The sequence below is a fragment of the Diorhabda sublineata genome, chromosome 10, assembly GCF_026230105.1.
Source record: "Diorhabda sublineata isolate icDioSubl1.1 chromosome 10, icDioSubl1.1, whole genome shotgun sequence".
Taxonomy (NCBI): domain Eukaryota; kingdom Metazoa; phylum Arthropoda; class Insecta; order Coleoptera; family Chrysomelidae; genus Diorhabda; species Diorhabda sublineata.
Window position 1 is genome coordinate 6,430,224 of NC_079483.1, and position 25,285 is coordinate 6,455,508.

At 31.8% G+C, this 25,285-nt stretch overlaps 7 protein-coding genes across 7 annotated transcripts; 3 read left to right on the forward strand and 4 right to left on the reverse strand.

The window, feature by feature from the left end:
- Positions 1 to 185: 185 nt before the first annotated feature.
- On the reverse strand, positions 186 to 2,720 carry LOC130449687 (tRNA-splicing endonuclease subunit Sen2). Its single transcript, XM_056787647.1, has 2 exons — positions 2,117 to 2,720; positions 186 to 493 (listed from the first exon to the last, which is right to left on the reverse strand). The coding sequence occupies exons 1-2, from the start codon at positions 2,718 to 2,720 to the stop codon at positions 222 to 224; spliced, it is 876 nt and encodes a 291-aa protein (XP_056643625.1). The 3' UTR covers positions 186 to 221.
- Positions 2,721 to 2,747: 27 nt separating this feature from the next.
- Positions 2,748 to 4,551, forward strand: LOC130449685 (28S ribosomal protein S27, mitochondrial-like). The gene has a single exon (XM_056787644.1). The coding sequence runs from the start codon at positions 3,257 to 3,259 to the stop codon at positions 4,511 to 4,513; it is 1,257 nt and encodes a 418-aa protein (XP_056643622.1). The 5' UTR covers positions 2,748 to 3,256; the 3' UTR covers positions 4,514 to 4,551.
- Positions 4,552 to 5,649: 1,098 nt separating this feature from the next.
- On the reverse strand, positions 5,650 to 6,551 carry LOC130449688 (uncharacterized). Its single transcript, XM_056787648.1, has one exon. The coding sequence runs from the start codon at positions 6,397 to 6,399 to the stop codon at positions 5,806 to 5,808; it is 594 nt and encodes a 197-aa protein (XP_056643626.1). The 5' UTR covers positions 6,400 to 6,551; the 3' UTR covers positions 5,650 to 5,805.
- A 481-nt stretch (positions 6,552 to 7,032) lies between these two features.
- Positions 7,033 to 9,985, forward strand: LOC130449686 (transcription factor IIIA). The gene is made up of 5 exons (XM_056787646.1): positions 7,033 to 7,417; positions 7,700 to 7,983; positions 8,037 to 8,185; positions 9,459 to 9,706; positions 9,762 to 9,985. The coding sequence occupies exons 1-5, from the start codon at positions 7,253 to 7,255 to the stop codon at positions 9,942 to 9,944; spliced, it is 1,029 nt and encodes a 342-aa protein (XP_056643624.1). The 5' UTR covers positions 7,033 to 7,252; the 3' UTR covers positions 9,945 to 9,985.
- A 1,043-nt stretch (positions 9,986 to 11,028) lies between these two features.
- Positions 11,029 to 11,911, reverse strand: LOC130449689 (39S ribosomal protein L22, mitochondrial). The gene is made up of 3 exons (XM_056787649.1): positions 11,633 to 11,911; positions 11,363 to 11,576; positions 11,029 to 11,302 (listed from the first exon to the last, which is right to left on the reverse strand). The coding sequence occupies exons 1-3, from the start codon at positions 11,822 to 11,824 to the stop codon at positions 11,085 to 11,087; spliced, it is 624 nt and encodes a 207-aa protein (XP_056643627.1). The 5' UTR covers positions 11,825 to 11,911; the 3' UTR covers positions 11,029 to 11,084.
- A 954-nt stretch (positions 11,912 to 12,865) lies between these two features.
- LOC130449691 (26S proteasome non-ATPase regulatory subunit 14) lies at positions 12,866 to 14,202 on the reverse strand. The gene is made up of 3 exons (XM_056787650.1): positions 13,880 to 14,202; positions 13,520 to 13,826; positions 12,866 to 13,468 (listed from the first exon to the last, which is right to left on the reverse strand). The coding sequence occupies exons 1-3, from the start codon at positions 14,055 to 14,057 to the stop codon at positions 13,018 to 13,020; spliced, it is 936 nt and encodes a 311-aa protein (XP_056643628.1). The 5' UTR covers positions 14,058 to 14,202; the 3' UTR covers positions 12,866 to 13,017.
- A 78-nt stretch (positions 14,203 to 14,280) lies between these two features.
- LOC130449692 (V-type proton ATPase subunit H) lies at positions 14,281 to 25,281 on the forward strand. The gene is made up of 8 exons (XM_056787651.1): positions 14,281 to 14,474; positions 14,970 to 15,051; positions 17,464 to 17,653; positions 18,807 to 19,025; positions 22,586 to 22,945; positions 23,008 to 23,142; positions 24,470 to 24,669; positions 24,737 to 25,281. Exons 1-8 carry the CDS (start codon positions 14,399 to 14,401, stop codon positions 24,936 to 24,938), a joined length of 1,464 nt encoding a protein of 487 aa, XP_056643629.1. The 5' UTR covers positions 14,281 to 14,398; the 3' UTR covers positions 24,939 to 25,281.
- Positions 25,282 to 25,285: the final 4 nt, after the last annotated feature.

Below are 25,285 nucleotides of genomic sequence, written 5' to 3' on the forward strand. Positions count from 1 at the left end.
AAAAAAAGAAGAAAGTGATTAAATTGGGTATATAAAAGTTTATCTATGGTAGGTGTGAACTTTCTAAATAAAAATTGAAAACGAAATTTATAAACGCATATTATATTATTACCAATAAGGTCAACTTCTTTTATTATTTGTTTATATTATCATTCTTTTCTTTTTGTATTCTAATTAGCCTGTATAAAACCACTTTCACAACACGTAAGTAAAACTAATGTTTATTTTTTCGTATGTTCTCTATTTATTAAAATCTCTTTTATTACAATATCTCGTATGCTATCGTGATCCGATATCGGCCATTGATTTAAAATTACTTGACAAATCATTAGTTCCTTTCCAGTTGTTTCACACAATCGATTTAAATATAACAAAGACATGTTATCAACAGAACGTCGTGACAATTCCATATTCCTTTCCATATCCTTATTCAATATATCCAAAATAACAACGTACGATGCATGACAGAAAGGGGGACCACGTTCATATAATACTGAAATATTTATAAGTATACCGCTTCACTTTGAAAATATTAAATTAAATGTATTTTATGTACAATGTGTTCAAAAAATTACATAACAACTTAGTAATTTAATTGGGTTTAATCTGAAGATCATACTGACCATTTGCCAGCTCTTCTTTTAATCTTTAATAAAGCACTTTGGGATAATTTTCATTTGTTATAAGTTTGGTGACTCTATATTACTGGAACTAATTATTTAGGTTATCTTCATATAGGTAATACAAGGTGTCCAAAAGAAAGTTCACCTTTTTATTGCTTATTGCATGAACGCAGCTATCCGGAGAGTGCTGTGCGGGAGGTATGTCAATTGCTAGCCTGGCTTTTAGGAATTTAGTCCCTATGGAGCGGACAGAGTTATGCGTGCGTGACCTTTACAAAAACGGTAATTTGGACGCTAGAGGACCTTGAAGAGACCGAATTAACACGGTAGACAGTGTTACTCGGTCTGTTCGTGACGAGCCTCATTGGGAATCGAGCTGTTGCTTTGTACATATATCATTGGTCACCCCCAGGAGAGGTGACATAAGTTTGCCTCCACGCAGTCCCGATTCAACACCTTTGGCACCAGAAGGCATCCTTTCCACATATTCCAACTACCTCAGACGCCACCAAATCTGGCATGTCATACATTTGTCTCAGCTCAGCATTTCTCAGGATTCTCCACGCAGCGTTCTCGCAAACAGGGCCAACAATCTTTCGCTCCCAGAAGATCAAAATCCGCTTACTAGTCGTCAGAGTCCATGTCTCGCATCCGTATGTGACTACGGGACAGATTATTGTCTTTTAAATTGTGAGATTTGACCTTCGTGAGAGTCCTCTAAACTTGAGCGTTCTGACTACCCAGAAGCATCCGTTCCTCGCAGCAACTCTTGTCTTGATCTCTGTTGTCATTAAAAGATATCCATAAAAAATGGCAGCCATCGCGTAGAATACATGCCGAGCTGTCATAGGCAATTTGAGTGCTCGGTTAAATTAATGCAATGAAATAAATAAATTCTCTAGCAATGTACTTAATATCCAACATTTTTTCAATAAACTCCTTAATTTTCTTAGAATTGTTTTTTTTGAGACACTTTGTATAAGATTTTTTATAATTTCTAAATATTTTCAAGAATTTGAGTACCTTTTAACAAAAAACACCACCGATTCATTTTTAAACGTCTTTATGTTCTGTTAGTGACCTTTGAAATTGGTATTTGTAGTAGGTCTAATAGACTACAGTTGTAGTTCAAATGGACTATCATCGTAGTTCAAATTAACCTAGTGATGGAGTTATAGTTTTGTGTTTCGAGGTTATGTTTTTGACGCAGCTGCTCGTCAGTATAATAGTTTTAGATTAGTTGATTCTCATTGGTATAACTCTATTTTTGAGATTAAAGTGTTTAATGATACTGTTTGAAATAAAATAATAAAATTAATAAGTAAGTAATTAATTTAAATTCAAGATTTCTGTGTAAATTTTTTTTGGTTCTAGACATGATCACCTAGTAGAATAAACTCAAATAGTTACTATAGCACATAGTTTCAATTTTTTTTTTCAATAAACCTATCAAGAAAATTTATTGATATCTAAAATATAAACTGACAACTTACGGAAATCACCGCCAAATTTAATACCAGGTTTAACTACCCAATTTTTAGTCTTGAAATAAGTATAAACGGCATAATTTATAGTAAAATGAGGATCACATTCTGCAAACGCCTTCCATAATTCATCCAAATTTATTAAACTAGATTCCTTATAAATTTCAAGAATGTCTAGATTCGAAAGAAAAAATGCTTCTTCCAAGCTTAAACAAACGATCTCGTTGATTCCGGATCGATCTATTTGGTAATTTGGTTTGAGATTTGTAAAATACGAATCGTATTCATCATCTGAATCGGGAACTGATATAATTTTCTGAGGATGTACAGCTTTTTTATTACTCAATTTAACTCTCCGTTCATACTGTCGATTTCTTAAAATGCTCACTTTGTCTACACTGAAGAGTGGATAATTCCTAGAAAATATTCCCTTTCCGTAATATCCCATTGCAACAATATTTTTCATGTTTTCTAAATGATCTACGCTCACTGATATTCCATTAAATGTCCCTTTTATCTTACAAATACTTCCATCTTTTTTCAAAATTATAGGTAACGGGAGATTTGGAGCTAACTTACAGTTTTTCTTCGATCTTGAAGTATTTAATTCCATAATAATTTTATTGTATTATAAATATTGGTTAGAGATGAATAAAATAATATTTCTTCTTCTTTTTAAAATCAATCAGAACGTTTACGTAGGTGCTTCTAAGTTATCCGATATAGGTAGTATCTAGTCGTACGAAGATCGGACAATTAATTTTTTGACTTTAGTGTATCTAAATAACAAAATTCTTTGAACTTAACCTAATTAGAGGATTACGATTCTTTTGTTTTGAGAGAATCTAATAGTATGATTTAATGTTATTCATATTTATTTTATATTTCAAAAATGATAAACATATTTTACTAACTCATTGAAAAAAATTCTCCTTAAGATTTTACGGTCTGTTTATGGCCCCAATCGTTTTATATAATTGCGATTGTATTTTGTGAAATTATCTTACAAATAAGTATTTTTTATTATTAATACGATTGTCGTATGATTAGCAATAACCGTTGACATAACCTCAAATAACGCGGTTGAAGTGGATAGTCTAAAATTTAACAAATGAATTGAAAAAATTCGTATTTTTATAAGTAAATAAAATGTTTAATATCTTACGGTATTGTGTGCAACAACACACAATTAAGAACACGTTTAGAGTACAATCTGTAAGAACGTTTTTATCTCCTGCATATTATTGTAAAGAAGTATGGGATAGGCGATTAAATTCCCCAATTTTACAAAAAGTAAATGTTGACGAGTTTTTCTATGAACTAGATCAGAGATATCAGAAAACTAAGGAATTGAGTGCAGTAGATGTGGATCTATTTGTGAACGCAATTAAAAATGAATATTACGTTGAAGAATTATTAGACATTCTACATAAACTCCGATTAACTGCAGAAACTTGTAATACATTAAGCTCAACAAATCACAGTGCAGTGAGATTATTAATGCAATATGGAACTATGGAGAATTTAGCTAATGTATTGGATGATAGATTAAATTACGGTATATTCTTAGATTTTTACACCGCTAATATATTAATGGATATGTGTTGGAAGAAGAAAGATTTCGTTTCCGGTTCTCGAATAGCCAGTCAATTGATGTTACAAGAAGATTTTGATCATCCCATTTCCACCAGTTTATCATTATTACATTGTTATAATTACCTTTTGAATCCAAATGGTTGGCCGGAATATGAAAAACCCGAAGAACCTGAAGAAGAAGTCAAAGTTAGAGTGAAATTTGTGAGAAATCCATACTTTGACGATCATTTCGATCTAAGGGATCCTAATAAAATTGTTGGTAAAACTTTAGCAATGTTCACGGAAGGTAAAAATGATTCTTTGAATAGATCTTTCAATATTTTGGGAAACGTTTTGTTTGGTAAAGTGGAAAAAGCTACAGGGGCTTTGGATGATTGTGTTAAAAAGGGAATACCACTCTATAAAGAAATAATAAATTTAATTCCACCAGATTATACTCCCGAGTTATTATCAAAAATAGATATCGATTCAAGTGATGTACAAACTTTATTATCGAAATCTGTTGAGAAACAAGTACATTTAACTTCTGAAAGGGACATTGCAGAACAGTGTAAAATTTATCTCTCTTGGGAAGATGAAAGAATTAAAGCTATTGAATTACAAAAACAACGATTATCAACTATCAAACGTCTCCAAAATATAGAATCCCTTCATACTGCACTTAAAGAGAAACAAACAAGATTATGGTTCTTCGAAAACGAAGAGAATATCGAATTAGCTATTGAAGATGGAAAAAAGGTCGCACCCGAAGAAAAGAAGAAAGTTAAGAAGACTAATGATGAGAACTACATACCTCCTGAAATACGTTAGAATGTACATTGAAGTGAAAAAATAAAATATAATTTGTTTTTCTATTATTTATCTAATCAAAAAATTTTTGTAATACAAGGTACATTCATAAAGTAAATTCTCGCGATAACAATGCTTTAGTTCTGCGCAGGCCCAACAGCCACCTTGTGGTTGTAATTATGATGTCATTTTGAATTCCATGTTGGTTACGTATAAAGGGTACATTCCACTAAGCATTTACAACCGCGATCTTTCCCGTTCCACTTAGTCCAGAGCGTTATAATCGTAAACCCAAGTGGAATAGCTTTAGGGTATTTTGAGCGTTGATATAAATATTAACCAATGATAAAACAGAAAAAAATAAAGCGAAAGCTTTTAGAGGTTATGTTACAATTTGTAAGTTATGGAATTTTTTAATGGAGTGGTTAACTAATTTACATTGAAGTAAAATAAAAATATCTTCTGCGTTAATAATAAAATATTTGGTCTTAGTTGCTATGTAGAACGCCCGAAAGACTTCCACAAAAAAAAAGAATCCTTAGGTTATGTGCATAATTGAACCAAACATGTAATACTCCTGTATGGACAGTTGGTATGGGAAAAAACGTCCCTACGTTACGGTGCCGAAAATATTCATTTTCTCTCTCGTTCAAGACACTATCTATACTGCGCATGCTTGAGAATGCGCAGAACCGAGCTGAAACTTCGGATGATAGAGAAATCGTTGTCATTCTGTCTTCCTTAGTCGGAACAGCTTCCACTTATAGAAGTATTACATTTATGATATAAATAGACAATTCTAACCTATGATTTTTAGTGAAACAGTATTTTGAAATGTATAATTGTAGTCATGCATAAGTGATTGTATTAATCTTGTGTTGGGAGGACTAGAGAGAGGTTTTAGGTTAGAATAGAAATTTTTGCGTTTAATTGACAATACAAGCACAGTGTTGCCGTAACTAGTAGCTCGTGTCACAAACTTGCGAGCGGGGGATACATGAGAATCTAAGAATTGCATATCGCAGTCAATCAAATCATTTCCTTTGGTGATCATTTGCTTGTGAGTTGGGAATATCGGCTCTGAAGTCTTTATGAGGTGCAAGTACAAGTAAAATGTTTTTCTATTGTATTAAAAATACGATAATCAATCGTTAGTTATTAAAAGAGTTTATTTTGTTAATAAAATGTAGAAAAAAATATAACAAATCTTTATTATCAAGAATATCACAAATATATTGCATATGAAAAGGCACGTTAAACAAAATATTACAAATTATATACAAAAACTTGCTACAAAAAGTTCCAATACAGTTTCAGCTGTTGTACATTCCTTCTATTAAATAATCCATTCGCCTGTAATTTCTGTGTTGCCACCAGTCCTTTCCCTTTTTATACAACAATGAAATTAGCACGGCAACCAATGGAACTGATAATATAACAGCTACTATTGGCATGATGTAAGCTGCTCTCCTCACTCTTTTATCAATATTGGTGTCCATTTGAGCTATACTGGGACTATTCACCTGTACTTTCAATGTATCAACCAGTTCATCGTGTACAGTTATAATAGGTTTGTGTGGCTTTACAGTTGTTGAAATATTCAATTTAGGTAAAGAACTTTCATTATTTTTTTTCAAGTCTGGATTAGTAACTAATATCTTCGAGGTATGTTGCGAATAATTAGGTTTGGTAGTAACATGCTCTCTGCCATTATGAGTATTATGAAGAGATTTAATGTTGGCTTTAGTTTCGTTCAATGACGCCTTTTCAAATGGTTTAACTATTGTCGGAATATTAGCGTTTGTTGATTGGTTAACTTGTGTCGTGTTATTTGAGTTTATTTCTAGCAGAAAGCATAAAATAAGTAATAATACTTGTAGAACGTAACTGTCAATAAACTGTGCCATTTCTTTGCCATTTACCACTTTTTTCACTTATAAAAATTACTATCAAACAATTTTACGTTAACATAAGGATTGTTGGCACTTATTTCGTAATGATACACATGATTTAATCTTAATTTAATGTTGGAGTTTACTACCGAAAAAAATTTTGTTGTGACAGGAGCGAATAATCGAAATACGTCCAGAGATATCGATTGTTAAGGTACAGGGAATTATATAAATAATTTTTATACTTGTATTGAAACTTAATCAAATTATATTATTCGCAATAATGTTTTTGTCCCTTATAGTTGAGTTTTAAAAAAAATTATAATTATTTCCTAAATATCGAAGAATTGATTTTACTAGATATCGATCTTAATCGATGGATCAATGTCAAAAACAGCAATAATGCTTCTAAATGTTCTTGATTTTAGGTTTTTCTGTTTTAAAATTATTAAAAAAACTTATTTTAAAACAGAAGATACCTAAAATCAAGAACATTTGGAAGCGTTAATATAACAAAATGTCTAAGAAATTAAACAAACGGCATTAATATTTTGACATTTGACAAAATCTTCTTTTTCGCTATAGCAGTTGTGTACAAGTTAATGTCAAGTTACACAAGTGTCTTAACGAAGCGCTGCCATTTTTTAGGAATGAAGACCACTATTTTGTTGTCGATGAAGATATTTTATATTTCACTATGATTATGGTTGACATGAGGTGTTTGGAGGTTATTTAATGAAGAAAATTAAATTTGCACTTCCAAATAGTGTATAAAATATACAGTTTTAAAATTTATAATTTTTGTGGTGTTACTTAAGGTATCTTATGAAGCGTACCTTCTTAAAAATTATTTGAACTAGAACATCAGATGGAAATGTCTCAAGTTGAATCAATGCCAAATCTTCAGGAAAAAAACATAAAGAAAAATATTTTACCGAAAAAATTGAACTTTAAATGCACAGTAGAGAATTGTGGTGCAGCATATAGAAAAAAATGGTTATTAGAAGATCATGTTAGAAAGCACTTTAAAGAGGTAAATAGATGATTATAATGGATGTTTTTTTTTATCTAAATATACTGTAAGTATAAGATAAATATTTTTATTTCGTGATGATTTGTGTTATTTAGTTCTCCCTTAATTTAAATTTCGTTTAAGAACACATATAATCTTGACTTAATTTTTGTTCAAAACGTCAAGATTCTTTCTGTTCTCAAACGAAATTTCAATTAATGAAAACTTAAAATCAAGACAAATCACGAAATTTATATAAAAATGTCTAAGTAAAAATCTGAAGAAAATTAATTATTTTTATAGAGGCCATTTGCTTGCACTATCGTAGAATGTACAAAAACGTTCACGAAAGAGCCTCATTTGAGACGACACATTGCTATGGTACATGAAAAAGTTTGTGAACTACTATGTGATGTCCCAGACTGCGGAAAAATATTTAATAATAAATATAGTTTAAAAAAACATAAAAACAAAATACACACACAAGTTGAATTCCCTTTCATATGTAATAATTGTCAGAAAGGATTCAATAAAAAATGGAAACTCAATCAGCACATGTACGAACATACAGGAGAACCGCCTTTTAAGTTAGTAACCACATTTTTCATTTGTGGTCAAGTTTATATAAATTTTTTTATAGATGTAGCAAATGTAACCTTGGTTTTTTGTTGCTGCGAGATTTGACTAAACACACGAGAAATCACAAAAGTTATACATGCAATTGTGGAGTAATCTTTGAAAAATGGTCCCTCCTAAGACGTCACAAAAAAAATAATTGCGAATATATAGGTATGATAAAAAACTTATTCTAGTACTTTTGTTTTTTTATAGACAGATATATTTTTTCCTAGAGTGTTTATTTTATTGCTAATTGTTAGTAAAAATGTTTCTAATGTCCCAAGAATTAGTAATCAGTGACTATTGAACTATTTCTAATCCCTTGGTAACTACAAAATTAATTAAAATTTAGTTCTGCACAATCGATTTCTGACTCTAGTACATCTTATTATTATCAAATATACAAGATATGGGGGAAAATACTGTAAATTTATTTCAAAAAAATGCAACATCTGCTCTATCATGATATGGTTTTAAAAAAGTTTCCTTTCTGACCATTTCTAAACCAGATGCAAACAAATAAAAAGTCTTTCAGCAACTAAATATCTAGAAATCAAGAGTCTTGCTGCATGGCATGTTACAGTGAGGAAAAATCAAACTGTGGGCCGTTTTTTTCCACATTTCCATTTGTTTTTGGGATTGAAAAATCAGCAATCATAATGTATCCAATCAGCTAAATGGCTGGCATAGAACCTAGTATCTCCAAGCTCTTCAATAGCATGATATGGTCTCCTGCAGTGAAGGTGCCTCATTTAAGATCTATAGGGAGTCATCTTGCCAAGATCTTTATGGAGAATATCATTTGATACATACACCATTGCACGAAGTATTTTGGTTTGATACCTCCGGGGAATATCCATATTTGGTTTACTAGCATAACTTCAAAGTTCTATGCCATAAGTCCATATTAGCCTTCAGATGAGCCCATCTTGCTCCATTTGACATTACCAAGGGCTTATGTCTTGTGAGAAACCGATCAGGCGCTTTGGCTTGAACCTTTTGATGTCATTAACGCTCGTGTCTTTGCTGGACAATCACAGATGACATGGATTGCAAATTCATCCTTTACAGCTTACTTTATTGCTGTGAATCCGACCTTTGTCGGCAGGGATATTTTCGTTATACCCTCGCAGAACTTCCTCCATCTCTATCTCTTGGAATCTCTGAGAATTTTTGACTATTTTGTGCAGTGACAGAGTGTGGACGTGAGGGTAAGGAATATGCAGTCGTTATCACTAAGAAAATATCACCAGAACTGTATCATATGGTGGAGGATTAGTGATGATGTATATTTGAGAGCTTACAGACATTATAGGGGACAATTTATTTCAAGCACTTAGGGGTTGGGGTTTAGTTAGAAGAGGTTCCAGTCTCCATTGGTTGAACTGTAGTTTTATTGAGATTTCCAAGTAGGGTAATTACATCAAATCTGTGTAATTTTTAGTAAAGAATTGCAAGAAATGTGGAACGACTTTCACCACAAAACATGGTTTAAGGGATCATTATAAAAAGTGTGAGAAAAGTGAAAGCGAAAAAGAAACTTTCCGTTGTCCTTATTTAAATTGTACTAGGACTTATCTGTATAAACGAAATCTGAACTGGCATATAAACCAGTTTCACGAAAAGGACGAAAATGAAGAAAAAACTTTCGAATGCGTCGAAAAAGGATGCGGAAAAGTTTTTTCTAACAAGGTGATCATTTCGATTTAAAAATATATTTTCTTGTGAATAAATCAGTTGGTTTCAGTATTATTTGAGTCGTCACATTAAGTTGCATCTTAAAGTTATTGAAGCGTGTAAACCCAGGGCTCCGAGGAAAGATAAAGGATTGAAAAGAAATTTGATGGCCCCCATATTATCCGGGGCTATATTGAATCAGAAAGAAATGATTACGAACGATGATAATACGAAGATAATTGAAGTAAAATAGCTCGAAAACACATTTTTTTAAATAAAGATGAACAAAATTTATGTGTAAAAATTTATTTTCCCAGTCACCATTATTCTATACTATCACAGTCCCCTCGTTTTTTGGTTCTAGAAAATTTCCTTTCTTAGATAGAGGAGAATTGTAACCTCATATCACGACAATAGATGCGTTTATAATAATAATAATATGTTCATTCTTTAATTTATCTTTTTATAAAAAAGTATTTTTTGTTTCATTTTCATAGATTTAATATTGAAAATAGAGAGACCTAGCTACAGGAGCTTGTTAGGTTAGAAAGCGTTGATAGTGAAAGGAAGATCATAAATATACCTATAGTGACTTGAGGTTTGTTATTGGTAGCTGAACTGGAGCAGTTCATGAGTGTATAGAATTAGTTCGATCGGATACAGAGAACGATATAGTGCAGAACATTGGAGCATTTGTTAATTGTTGTATTTGAGATTATTTGATGTGATTCAGGCATTGTAGTATTAATAATAATGGAAAACGAATTAGTACTTTTTGATATTTTACGTCCAATGACGTAGTGGGTGAACTAGTTCTCTTGCACTGTTACTAAAAAAAGCGATACTAGCGCTGGTTCTGCTACAAAGAGCGCTTTAGTGTAGATTTCCTGAACTAGTTCTACCAGTGCAGCTACCAAGAGCAAACCTTTGATAGGTTCGTTATAACGTTGAAGTTTCGAGTGGAAGAAACTACAAAGGAATCGATAGAGAGTGTTAATCGGTTATCTTTTTCTCTTGCATACTCTCCCCTGTTTATCATTCCCATTACAACTTAGACATGGTTTTCTTTACTTTAATTAATACTTCCTGGAAGAATGTATGTTAGTTTCTGTATAGCCCTCGTAGAGAGATTTGAAGGGAATTTATGGGTAGTATAAGAGAAATTTGTTTTATAAAAGGTTTGTTGGAGTTGACCCTGAAATAGGAGTTGCTCCTCTGCAAGGCTGGGGTTGTGATATATTTCTCATATATACATTTACCCTACTTATTGATATTTTTTAGTATTTTCAGTCAGTGTTGGAAATATTTTATTTTCATTAAAAAAATAAAGAAAAAAGTTCGTTTTAATTAGAATATTTATTTTAGTTACTTATGTTAATTACATCAGTATAAATTACAGGGAATTAATGATTTTTCTTTTTCTCATCTGTTCTAACCAATCTGCGAGTTGTTCTGGGGGCTTCTTTGGGCTTGTCGGGAAATGTTCGGGCGGTTTACCCTCTTCTAATTTAACGAAATAATGGCAATGGAAATATTCGACTTTTCCAACTCTGTGTCTAGCGTGTCGTCTGAGACCCTTGATCACTTCACCTTTTCCAACAAATGATTCAGCTGAAATGAGTAATATACTTTAAACACCAGATCGTTAGGTTAATTTAGTAAATTACATACCGACCCAAAGGTTACTAGGAAACTCTACATTGTGTTCTCTAACTGCCATTTCTTTTGCTTCTTCTAAAACTTGTCTAACGTCGGCAGCACCCTTCTTAACAACAAATTTTAACTGTTTAATAGCTTCATCAACTGACATTCCCCTAATAAAATACGCTATATACCACATTTTCCAAGGGCTGTACTTAATATTAGTTTTCTGATGACAAATAAACTGAAATATGTAAAAATTGTATATTATGGCTTAGCATTATATTATGTTACACTTACAGCTGGTCTTCGTTCTTCGGTTGCATTTTGAGGTGGATACATTTTTTCGTTATACTTTAACCATTTTTTCGTAGACCTATCTTCATTTTGCCAAGCGCTACTAATGTTCGACGTATGAATTTGTGTATTTTGCATTTTCATAAATTGGAACAGAGGTTGGATATTAAATATATTTATTTTTCTAACAAACATTTTAAATTATTTTTAAAAATTTATGATTAACCTATTTTCAATTATATTTATTATACTACCTCTTCTTCTTTTTTATGTTACGTATCTGCATAATTTAAGTACTCGTTTAGAAATGTGTCAATGAAATTTTTTTACCATTGTCTCTTTAACAAAACTAAAATTAGTAGATAAAACCGAATACTTGTTTCATAATAACTCATACATGTATATTTTACTTAATGTTCCTACGAATGTAAGATTTCCTTGTTTATTATGGCTGTGAATAGTTCTCGCCCAACCAGTTTGAAATGAACGGGGAATTTTTAGTTGAATTGGCTCTTACAGTTGGCAGCTCTCCCGTTTGGCTCTCTGATTGCAACCCATAGAGATATTACCATAGAGTAGGCATGCCTACAAGTGAGAGCGTCTTGCGAATGAAAAGAGAATCATTTATGTATTTCTATCTTTCTTTTGTTGCGTACTGCGCATGCGTGTCTCTGATTCAACGGGCAACGGCAAAGTGCGTACACGAAATCTAATCAACGCGCATGCGCCATTAGACAGAGACAGCAATACATAAATTATTCTCTCTCTCTTTCTATCGGCCAGACGCTCCCACTTGTATGGGCGCCTATAGCATGCCTACTCTATCTGTAATATCTCTATGTTGCAACCATTGAATTAAACGTTGAAATTCGAATCGATTTAAAAATCGATCTTTTTTGTAAAGAATCACCAGGCCGACGCTCCGTTCCAAGGCTGTAACTTGTGAACCACTTCGATTTTTTTATGAATAGTTCATCAGGTTTGCCTCGAATCGATATTTTTTGGAAAGAATCGCCATCCTTACTAGGAGCGACTTCAATTTTTTTATGAATCGATTCATCAGGATGACCTCGAATCGATTTTAAAATCGATCTGTTTTGAAAAGAATCTCCATGCCTAAAGCAAAGTACATTCTCCAAAATACTTGCAATGGTTTTAAGGAAAGTAAGGTAACCAGACTAAAAGGCAGAAAAAATTATTGGACCTGGGGGCAAATCCGGCCCTGGTCCTTCACACTTTTTGTTGTTTTTTTTTTACCCTATAAAATTCAAATTGCATTAAAACTTGATGGTATGTTAAATTCATATATTTCAAATCTCAGAGACAAAAATGTTTTATTGAAAAATTTCTTATAAATAAGTATGAAATATAAAAAAATCGAAAGTTAATTATTTAAATATAACGGTATCTAACATGGCCCCCAAGCACTGCACAATGTTGTTGGTCATTAGCACGTCGACTTTTTCTTCTAAATGCCTTTTGGGATCCTGTTTGCCGACATTTTTAATTGCCAACTGCTCGGGCGTCATTTTCTCTTCTTCTTCTAATGCCTTATTATAATTTTTAGCTAATTCCAGCATATCGGCAACAGTTTTTTCATTAACAGCACAATTTTCCGTATAATCTGATAAAGTTAGACCATCCATCCACGATTTTTTGTGAAGATTCAGAAGCATTTTTTGTTCTAATTCATTTTTTCTGTAATTAATACTGATAGAGTAATAATGTCGATTCAAACCATGAATTAAAGCCTGTACGGAAGGTTTCTGTAAATGTCCCAAATTAGACGTAGTTTGACGTGGTTCCTGACCCAATACCATCATATTTGGATTAATTAACCTAAAATAAATCTCGTTTTTCCTACTGATAAATTATATTGAATTTACTTACCTAAATGCATCAATAACAACTTTTCCTTTCACTGATTGAATTGGATCGACTACAACTGCTACGGCTCTCTCCGAAAGTGCCTCAAAACTTTGTTGAGTATTGATATCAACTCCTGATAACCAGCATCCAAATCCGGGATGAGAATGGTACCATCCTACCACCATTTCAGGTCTACCTGTTTGTCTCAACATATCTAACATTTTTGCTTGAAAAACAGGATCTACTGCTTCTACACTTACCCCAGTACCAGTCTGAGGCATTGCGAAGACATCAATAACTCGTACGGTATAATCATCGACGAATTCGCCTTAAATTACAAAATATTAAGTACTTACTTAAAATCGAATATTTCTCATTTACCCAACATTAAGCCCATAACTTCCATAGGTACTCCAGCACGACCGTGCTTTAGCATTTTAAGCAATGCTAAGGAAGATATGTATACCTGTTCGGCGGTATCTACAACAGGAGCGTCAGAAGGAGGTGGTGCTTGAGTTAAACCTGGTACGCCACCACCTAATCGAAGAAGTCTATCCATTTTTCTTTTAATCGATGTAAAACGTAAATTAGTAATTAATTTAACAACAGATAACTACCAGAAACTTGAACTAGTGTTATTCTTCTGACAGAAGAACTGCAAATCACTGAATAGGTTTGTTCTACTAACTACGTCGAAAGATTCTAAGGCGAACCGGATTTTAACAGAGCAAAATCATCGAATTGAACGTTTTTTTAAGTTGGCTATCTTTGTAAACACAATTATCTGTCATGTTTATTCTCTGATGTCAATTACAAGTCAAGTCACAAGACTTCCAGTGAAATCATACTAGTAAAAAGGGTGTAAATTTTTGAATTCGTTTATCGATATAAATTTTAAAAATGGCATCTAATTTGACCGCCGGAGCGGATCATAACATTAAAGACATAATTACGTCTTTGGATGATGATAAAACAGGTATGCGAATTTTAATGCAATAATTAGAAAATTAAAATATAGTTTGTATTTTCATGTGTAACTTCAATAGTTTGTATCTTCCCATTTTTAAATTTTCATATGTATATTTTTTATATTATTGGTACCATTAAAAGAAAAAACTAATTATAAAACTATTAAGTATGACACTAGTCAGCTGATTATCATAAACATTCTATAAATACTGATTTAAACACACCCAAAATAATTAATTTTCAATTTAAAGGTCTGGTGAGTCCTTTTGATCATTATAATTGATAATATCATTATAGATTAGACAAAAAATCTTCATAATACACTTTTTCTTCATGTCCCATTCACTACAATTCTCAAGTTGTATCATACCATAAAATAGATAAGCAACATTGTGAACTGGATCTAAATCACTATATAAATGAGTTTTCGAGTGTTTTGAATGAGTATTGGGAACTTGACTATCCATTACATGTTTCTAAAACAATTTTCTTTTTGTTGTAGATATGCTGGCTGCCACTAGTGTATTACAACAAAGAGCCACTGATATTAGAAATCAACATGTCAACTGGTTATCATATTTACAGTAAGATCAATAATTTCCCTCATAAGAAAGAATCATTAACGTTCATACAAATTCTATAATAAAAATTCCAAATATATAAATTATTTATTAATAAAAAATAAGAAACTTAAAAAGTATAAATAAATGTAAAGAAAATTTCTATAGAATAAAATAACAATAGCAAGTTAAAAAATGTCAATAAGGTATGTTTTAAAAGTTATAAACAGTGTTGATAAGGTCGGGTTATTCTTGATGGCTCAAATCAAAGGAATCGGAGATATATACAAGGTCTAATTAAGTTTAAAACAACCACATGTCTCATAATCAACAGTAATCGCAGCTAATCATAGTTCATAGTAATGTTGTGGGTGGTCAATGGCAATCAAGCACATAGGGCTTCTTATAGACCCCACTTGACATTACCAATGGCCGATGTCCATTGAAAAGCTGATCAGGCACTTTTATTTGAACCTTTTGATGTCATTGGGCAAGCTATGAGGCCAAATCTTTGAATCATGCTCGCGTGTGTGCTGGAAACTCACAGATAACTTGATCAGCAGTTTTATTCTCCTCCATGCACCAGGGGCACACAAGGATCGTCTGTAATACTCATGGTATAGAGATGGTATCTTTGATGACTGTGTCAGGTTAAAATTCCAGTCGCTGTCGGATTTTGCGTCTATTTAATTGCAGTAGTGATTTGGTAAGAGAGGCAAAAGGTCCATTTAGGTGTTATTTCATGCCAGGTGTTCCAAAAGCAATCAGTTTGCAAAATATCAAGTCTAAAATGATCAGGGACCGTATACAAGCCTTAGAAGAGGTATGATTGGATTTTAGGATACCAAGGAGATGCAGAGACTATTCTAGTCAAATAAGAATTGGGAAAAATCATTGTATGTGGCTCATCCAGGTTTATATTAGACTTTATGAGCGAGAATTATAAGGATAATAGTAGGTCAATACGCAGACGTACATAAACAAGTGGAAAATAGTATATGTGAGCTCTACTAGGAACTAGACATGTGTTATATAACTTTGAAGGTTCTGGTATAGTAAGATAGTCCAAATGGGGGTTTTATATGCACTTTCGAGATTGTGGAATCAATTTAAAAGGATCAGAATGAGCATTTTAACATCAGATAGACGACATCATAATATATATGTATTGTTTGCATTGGATACAGATATATAATCATCTTGGGGTCAATTAGAACTATTTTTTCACAATTAAGATTCCCTAGATGTAATGTAATATTGGTGTAATACAAATTGTATCTAACTTAGTATATAAGGAAAGTCTTAAATTGTGTGATATTAGTGTGAAAGAAGAATAGTGGACAAAGATAATACAATATGTTAAAGCAACATCACGTAAGAAGCTGAATAAAGAAACGTAAAAAGTTAAATTTAGTCCAAGAGAAAATAGAAAAGAGAATGGAAAAGTAAATACAACAAGAAGATTAAGTGGAAATGGGATGAAATGAGAAAATAATACAAAAGAATAAGAAGGGAATGGATAAAAGAAAAAAAATAAAGCCTACATATAGTACAGTATGAAAATGGAAAAATGAGTTGAGGAAACATGAATAAAACATTTGAAACACTATTAACAGAGAAAAAAAATGAAAAATGGGAAAGTACCAACATTGGGTAAAAAAAGTGGAGATTTATTACTATGCGGAACTGCATGAAGAATTATTTTAGTTGATGAAGAAAATATGCCAACGGAGCAAAGGGAAGGGTTAAAACTGAAAATGAAAAGTCAAAAAATTAATGCCAAGAAGATGAAGTGAAAAGAGAGAAGAAAGAACAGCAAAGTAAACATTACAAGAAGGGAGTTTGAAGTGGCTAAGAAATTCAAGTGGTGTAGGTGTCATACTGACTGAGAAAAAATAAGAGAAAAGAAGAGGTGTAAGATGTAAATAAAGAAGTAAAAGTAGTTCTGGAAGGATAGAGAATAGAATCATCACTGGTGATGAAAAATGGTAACATAGTTCTAAAACAATCATGGAGCTGTCAGTTTGGTTAGATTACAAAGTTGTTGTGTTTTTTGAGCTGCTTCCAAGGAACCAAACGATCAGTTCTGAACTTTACTGTCAACTATTAATAAAACTGGATGAAGCAATAAAAGAAAAATAGCCAGAATCGTCAAATCGGAAAGGCTTAGTGTTCTACTTCGATATTGCAAAGCCTCAACATCTTTGACAACTCGTGGTAAACTATTGGAGCTTGTTTGGGAAGTGATGCCCCATACAGCGCTGATTTGGCACCATCTGATTACCATTTATTTCGAAGTTTACAGAATTGTTTGAACGGTCAAACTTTGATGACCTTTAATCGCATCTGATTCATTTTTTTTGGAATAAAATATTTGTTCAACTGTTGATAAGGGACATATCTTAGATCCCTTTTTCTACTAATTTTTTTTTGTAGATCCCAGATGATATCTCAAGAGGACTACGATTTTATTGTAGCATTCGATGTTCCTGATAGTGCGAAAAGAGAAGAACTTTTGCTAAAAAATAGAAATCAATGCGCCCAAACGTTCCTGAATTTATTAGGTCACGTTTCCAAAGACCAAACGCTACAATACATTTTAGTTTTAGTGGATGATATGCTACAGGTAAATCAATAAACAATAAAAGTGTGCTAATTCTTATGTATTCCGAGCTTTCTAATATATAGGGAAAGTTTCCTGACAAGCTTTTTATTTACTTTCGTGTCTGGCATGCAACGAAGTGAATGTATCTAAATTATTTTTATTTCCACATAATTTTATTATACGTTATATTTTATAAAAATTAAATATACCAAGTTCTACTCTCGGAGATACCATCACTGGTTCAAATCAGGACAGAAACTTCTAAAGTAAAGGATAAGTCCCTAATCATCAAGTCTAAAATGAATAGGAAGCTTACAGCACTGGAAATTCAAATGCGGTTCAAGATAAATAGATATCAGTTAGTTTAGTAAACAAAAGTTTACAAAAAGCTGACCTAAATGGAAGAATTTCTACAAAGAACTAGTTTTGTGGACAATCATGATGGATATGCTCACCAATAGAAGTGTTTGGTCACCTAGTACCAAAATAGATACTGCCAACTCACCCTTAAAACCTTTTTTGAAACACAGAACCAGAAAAAAAACTAGAATGAGCCCTGGCACATAAATAATGGAAACAAATCCTGTGGACAGATGAGTCCAAATTCGGCTGTATAATAGTGTGGGGGTGTTTTTCATAGGGAGTTAAAGGAACCCTGGACAGAATTGGTTACCATTACATATTAAAAACGCATGCTAACCCTTCTGGGATGCGCCTTATTGACCGTGGGTATGTGTTTCAACAACCCAGAGCAGACATCTAAGCTTTGTCTCAACTATTTAAAAAATAAAGAAGTTAGTGGTGATTTTAGAAATTAAGGCCCCCAATATCTCCGGATCTGAATCCAATAGGATTATTGTGGGATGAACTGTATCGGAAAGTTGAAAATTGAATCCTTGGAAAGCTCTTCAAACTTTTTGGAATGATATACCAAAAAGTGTGTTAGAAAAACTTGGTGGCGGTCAGTGGTGGTTTCTTTGATGAAAAGAAAGTGTGGGAATATCAAAAGAGACAAATTATGTTCGTGGTTTTAATAATAGAATGTTATCTTTTGATATTTTTAAAATAAAATTTGTTTTATTTTACTTTTAATAAATTTTCATCTTGTCCGGAAACTTTCTGTCAGCATTGTGTATATATTTTGATTTTGTTATTTTAATTTATTTGTATTAAGGAGAATCGAAGCCGCGTGGAAATATTCCACGAATACGCCAATAAGAAGAAGGAATCTGTATGGGGACCGTTTTTGAATCTTCTCAATCGTCAAGATGGTTTTATAACAAACATGACTTCGAAAATAATAGGAAAGATAGCGTGTTGGTCTCATACTCTAATGGAACGATCCGATTTACATTTCTACTTGACGTGGCTCAAAGATCAATTAAAAATGCAGGTACGTACTCACATAATTTTCAAACATCTTCGGTTATTATATTTTGATTTCGGCAGCTTCACATTTGTTTCAAATTGTTCAATAGGTTTTTAACCCCATATAATTTTAGTTGTTAAGTTGAATTTCCTACAGGAACACAAGTGTAAAATGGCATGTTCGGCAGGTCCGAGCAATTTTCCAAAAAAAGACAAACGTAGTTGCATAGACATAATCCGAGGTGCCAATTCCATATTGTTTGGAATGTCCCTTGAAGATGCTACGAGACTAGCTCAAGAGGTAGCAAAATTGTATAGAAAAAAAATTTTTTTTTTAAACGAATCTGCTGTGTTGGTAACGTTAAGTGTTGTGTTCTAACATAATTTTTTTGCTCGAATAAGTAGATGAAATTAACAAATGCGCGCGTGGAAATAAAACACAAAAAAAAAGAATCGATGACATCCGATGTGTTTTATTGCTGCCTGATGAAATGTTCGTAGAAAATTTTTATTCGTCGTCGTTGTGTCGTCCGTTTGTTTGTTATGGTTAACGAAACCCTCCCCCCATTAATCCCCCGTTAGCCAAAATTTAATAAAATAAAAAAACTTATTACCAGAGATCGGAAAATGAGGTTTACTACATTTACAATAACGGTTATAAATAAAATTTATTTTCGTAAATATTTCTAAAATAAATTGCAGATGGGTTGATATGTCTACACACTTTCTTCAATTACTTAAGTCCTTACGAAAGTGTTGTCGAAATCGTTAAAATGAGTATTCGATCTTTGCTGTCAAATCTTTTTCTTTCTGTAGACCCTTTCTTCAGTTTGGAAACGAAAAATAGTCACCAGATGCTGAATCTGGACGAATAGAGGAGTAATTATGGTCAAATTTATGTCGATTGTATATTTGGGTACAAAATATAATCACTAGAAGTTACATCCGGGCGGATAAAGGAGCAATTTTAGCCTGATCTGTATACTGCATATGTGGGTTCAAAACATAGTCACCAGAGACTAAATCTAGACGGATAAGTCAGTAATTGTGGCCAAATTTATGTTGACTGTATATATGGATACAAAAAATAGTCACTAGAGGGTAAATCTGGCAGAATAAGGGAGCAATTGTAGTCAAATTGATGTTAAATGTATATATAATTTCGAAATATAGTCACTAGAGGCTACATCTGGACGAATAAAGGACAAATTTCAGTGTATACAAATTTTAGCCTGATGTGTATACTGTATATGAGGGTACAAGAAATAGTCTCCTAGAGGGTAAATTTGGGCGAATAAGGGAGTAATACCACCTTTGCATTTCCATGATGCAAAAGTATTTATTTATATTCTAAAATCTTCATTAAATAGATCCAATAAGTGGGATAATATTCGTCATGACTAGTTTTAGCTTTTAAATTTAGTTAACAGATTGTTTAGTGCTGGTTTACCCCGGAAAATCCACTGTTTTGACAATTTTTTAATCATTGTTATGTTGTATTGAATCAATCTTTCGTCTATGGTTACAAAACGATTAAAAAAATTGCCCCTATTACAGCTATAAACTAAACTCTTACACTTGATTGCGTTTCAAGTGTATATACTTCTGTCAGATCCCAAGAAAGTTTGTCTTAGCTTCATTTTATTCTGTTTTCTTTCTAAGCCTTTCCAAACGCAAACTAAATGACAGAGCTTGTTCAAATTTTGATAGGAATCGAAATAACAGATGTCTGTTAATAGGAGCATTGTTGCCTGTTTAATTGAGCAGCCGGAAAATAAAAAAGTAACGATTTTTCGACTCTCCCTCGTATATCGCCACCCAAGTCTGTAAAAAAATTATTTATGTATCAGTGCATAATAAAAAAAATCAGAAATGCAGTTCATAGTTTGAAATCGTGGAACGTGAATATAGTTGGCGCAGATAATAGGATCAATATTACAAACGTTGTACCATATTTCTTTTTCGCGAAAAAATTGTTTGCTGAATTTTAACATAAAACAAGTTTTGATTTTTAATTAGTTCAATAAAATATTATAATGAAAAAATGCCGAAATCGCCGTTTTTATTGATAAATTTTGAAAAAATTTGCTAATCGATATATTTAAAAACAAAAATTGATACTAGATATTTTGTGATATATTGATTTCTAGTTATATCTAAAATAGATTGAAAATTGGCAACATCAGTTGATAAAGTTGATTCAATAAATGGACAACGTGGTTACTAAAATAAATTTTCGAAATATGTTAATAATTATAATTTATAACCTAAAAATTATTATAATTAAAAACTTTCGTCTCAAATATTCATTTACATTCATATCTGTAATTAAGTGAAAATTGGCAACATAGCACAAAGTTAAATTGAAAAACTGAACTATCAATATTGAAATAAATAATTTGATAATTTTTTTTCCGTTTTTATATATTTCCAATAAACTCTGATATATAGTTAATTTTGGCAGCAACACATATTGGATATATAAATTTCTTAGATACTAACAAAGTTGACAGCACTTTTTGGACACCCTGTATTTGCGTATTATTTGATTGGATAAACCTCTTTTCCGATCGCTGCTTATTGCACAGCGTTTTTTTTTTGTAGAGCACAGATGCTGACAATATCTAAATATGTTTAATCCTTTATATTAAATAATTTTATACTCCGTTTGCTTTGTGTGTACAGGAATACTTGAATCATGAACATTCAATTGAAAAAAAATCTCTATTTACACAGTTTTATTAAATACATTTTCGCTTATACCAGAAGTTTCTACTTTTCGTTCTGTTTATAATTTAATATTGAAAATGAATTCTAAATTTTGTGTCATAATAAATTGCTTACGATAAAATCGTCATGCCGTTTGGAGTCGAGGTGAAGGCACTTGTTATAAATCTTGTTGTGGTGGTTCTTTTTCATATAAATATAAGCTTGAAATTCAGTTAAGTTTCATTAATTAATTAATCTTTACTTGTCATTCACTTCTTCTTTTTTAATAAATAAAATTGTAAAATTTGACGGAACATCGAATTTACATAAAAATCAAGTGTGTTGTGCTTGGTGGATGACAATAAACAAATGTTTGTTAGACCAAGGCGGTTGTTGAATATGGCGGACAGCAATATCCGTTTTACCATAGGCGTACTATAGAAAAATTATTCTTTAGTAAATAATATTGAAAAATTAATGAAATTCGGAAAAAAATTATTGTATGTAGATAAATTTAATGTTTTCCTGATATAATTCGAACTGAATTTTAAAAAAATTATAAATAAAACTGAATCTAATAATCTAAAAATTTCAAGAATGCTTGATAATGAAAGAATACTATGAGTAATGTTGAATGGAATTTTTTTTTATTACTATATTCTTATCTTATTTATCTTTAACTATAAGGTGAGCAAAAATTTTTGACCGGTAGTGTATCTAATCTTTGACACAGTGACACTAGATTCATTTTAAAACCTACTTGACGATTAATGGTACACCGTATAAGTTGAAATTTATTCAAAATATTATTTTAACAGTATCTCCATTTATTTTTCATGTAAATAGCGAAAATTTACATTTTTTTTGTTCTTTCAGAATAACGAATACATTCAATCGGTAGCTAGATGTCTGCAGATGATGTTACGTATCGATGAATATCGTTTCGCGTTCGTTTCCGTTGATGGAATATCAACTTTATTGTCTGTCTTATCCGGTAGAGTAAACTTTCAGGTGCAATACCAGTTGATATTCTGTTTGTGGGTATTGACTTTCAATCCTCTATTGGCGGAAAAAATGAATAAATTCAACGTTATACCTATATTGGCTGACATATTGAGCGATTCAGTTAAAGAAAAAGTTACTAGAATCATTCTCGCTGTGTTCAGGAATTTAATCGAGAAACCGGAAGACCAACAAGTTTCCAAAGAGCATTGCATAGCTATGGTACAGTGCAAGGTTAAGATATAAATTTTTTTGTTTAATTTGAGTTATATTTGGAATTCTTGGTGTTATTTTAGGTGCTGAAACAATTGGCTATATTGGAACAACGCAAATTTGACGATGAAGATGTAACAGGAGACGTGGAATTTTTAACGGAAAAATTGCAGAGTTCCGTTCAGGATCTCAGTTCGTTTGATGAATATTCTACTGAAGTGAGTATATAACAATTTAGAAATAAGTAGTGATTTTAACTAAAGCTAACGTTTTTAGAAGTAATGATTTTTTTTCTTCCTTTTCTATTTCCGATAAAGTTTTATAATCAAATTTGGTATTAGCTCCTTAATTAGACTCAATTTCCTTAAATTAGATCCTTAATGTGACTTCATTTCTATAGAAATATTTATATTAGAATGAAATTCAGGAAAAGTCATTTTATTTAATCAGAAATTCAATGAAAATTCCTCGATGTCATATAAATTCAGTAATAGCTCTTTGAATTGATTGAAATTCAAAAATAACTCCTTAGTTTAACTCGATTTCAGTATATTAAAACCTTAATTTTACTTCATTTATTAATTTAATTGACTGAAAATTCGTTGAATTCACATATATTTAATATCAATTTGTTGATTTGACTCGATTTTAGTATATTATAAACTTAATTTTACCCAATTTCAAGAGAATCTTTCTCTTTGAGTCGAATTCAGTATATTATAACCTCAATTTGACCCAACTTCCCTAGTATCTCTCTCGTTTGACTCGAATTCAAAAGTAGGTCCTTGATATGACTCGAATTCAGTATATTATAACCTCCATTTGACCTAATCTTTCTCTTTGACTCGAATTCTGGAGTAGTGAATTCATTTGACTCGACATTCAATAACAATTCCTTGAATTCACATATATTCAATATTAACTTGTTGATTTGATTCGAAGTCAGTATTAACTCTTTGAATCAATTGAAATACAAAAGTAAGTCCTTGATTTGACTCGAATTCAGTACATTTATTAACCAATTTACGTCAAATTTTTGATAGCTTTTTTATTCCAAGTAATTTTATCAAAAGTAGTCAATTTATTGAACTGGGACGCCTTATTAGCTTCTTTATTTGACTCAAATTCAGTATATTGAGTCCTCAATGTAACTCAAATCCCATAACAGCTTCTTTATTTGAGTTAAGTTCCATAATAGCTTCTTTATTTGACTCTAATCCCATAACAGCTTCTTTATTTGACAGAAATTTAGTATATTGAGTCCTAAATGTAACTGAAATCCCGTAATAGTTTCTTTATTTGACTCATATCCTATTGAAGCTACATTATTTGACTCAAATTCAGTATATTGAGTCATCAATGTAACTCATATCCCATAACAGCTTTATTTGACTCAAATCCCATAATAGTTTCTTTATTTGACTTATAATTTGACCAAATTTAAGATCTTACTTTTCATAATTTCATTAATTTTCATTTATTCATTTTTTCAAATCAATAAAGAAATTTTAGAAACGTTTCGGCTATTTTTATATAAATTTGTAGGTTAAATCAGGTCGTTTGGAATGGTCACCCGTACACAAAAGCAAATTTTGGCGAGAAAACGCTCAAAGGCTCAACGAAAAAAATTATGAGCTGTTGCGCATCCTTATCCATTTATTGGAAACCAGCAAGGATCCTTTGGTATTGAGCGTAGCAAGTTTCGATATAGGCGAATACGTCCGTCACTATCCTCGTGGAAAACAGTAAGAAAAATCCAGTTTTTTTTTTCATTTTCAATTTCTTTTTTTACTAGATTTTAATTATTTTTAGTATAATCGAGCAATTGGGCGGGAAACAATTGGTGATGCATTTGTTGGGACACGAAGACCCTAATGTAAGATACGAGGCGCTTTTGGCAGTTCAGAAATTGATGGTTCACAATTGGGAGTATCTCGGTAGGCAATTGGAGAAAGAGCAGAGCACCGATAAGTCGACATCTAAAGGTGGAGCAGCTGTTACCGGAAAAGCTTAAAATATCTGGTGGCATCACCCTATATAGTATTTTTTTTTGTTTATTTTCAGATGTATATAGAAACATTCCTGGTTTGTTGTTGGTGTTAATGCTTATAACAAATATGCAAATTTTAAATATATCGTTTTAACCTCAAAAAATATTTTTTAATTCATCGTTTGATGGGGTATTTATTAGTCTGGGTTGTTGGAGCGGATAAGTTCAAAGTTTTAAAGATTTTTTCCTGTTTTTTTCTCACTTCAATTCACGATTTTTTCCCTATTTTTCAAAGTTTTCTTTCTCGTGCTTCTGTTTTTCGATTTTCGATTTTTTTAAATTTGTGTCATTTTATACAAAAAAAAAATCAC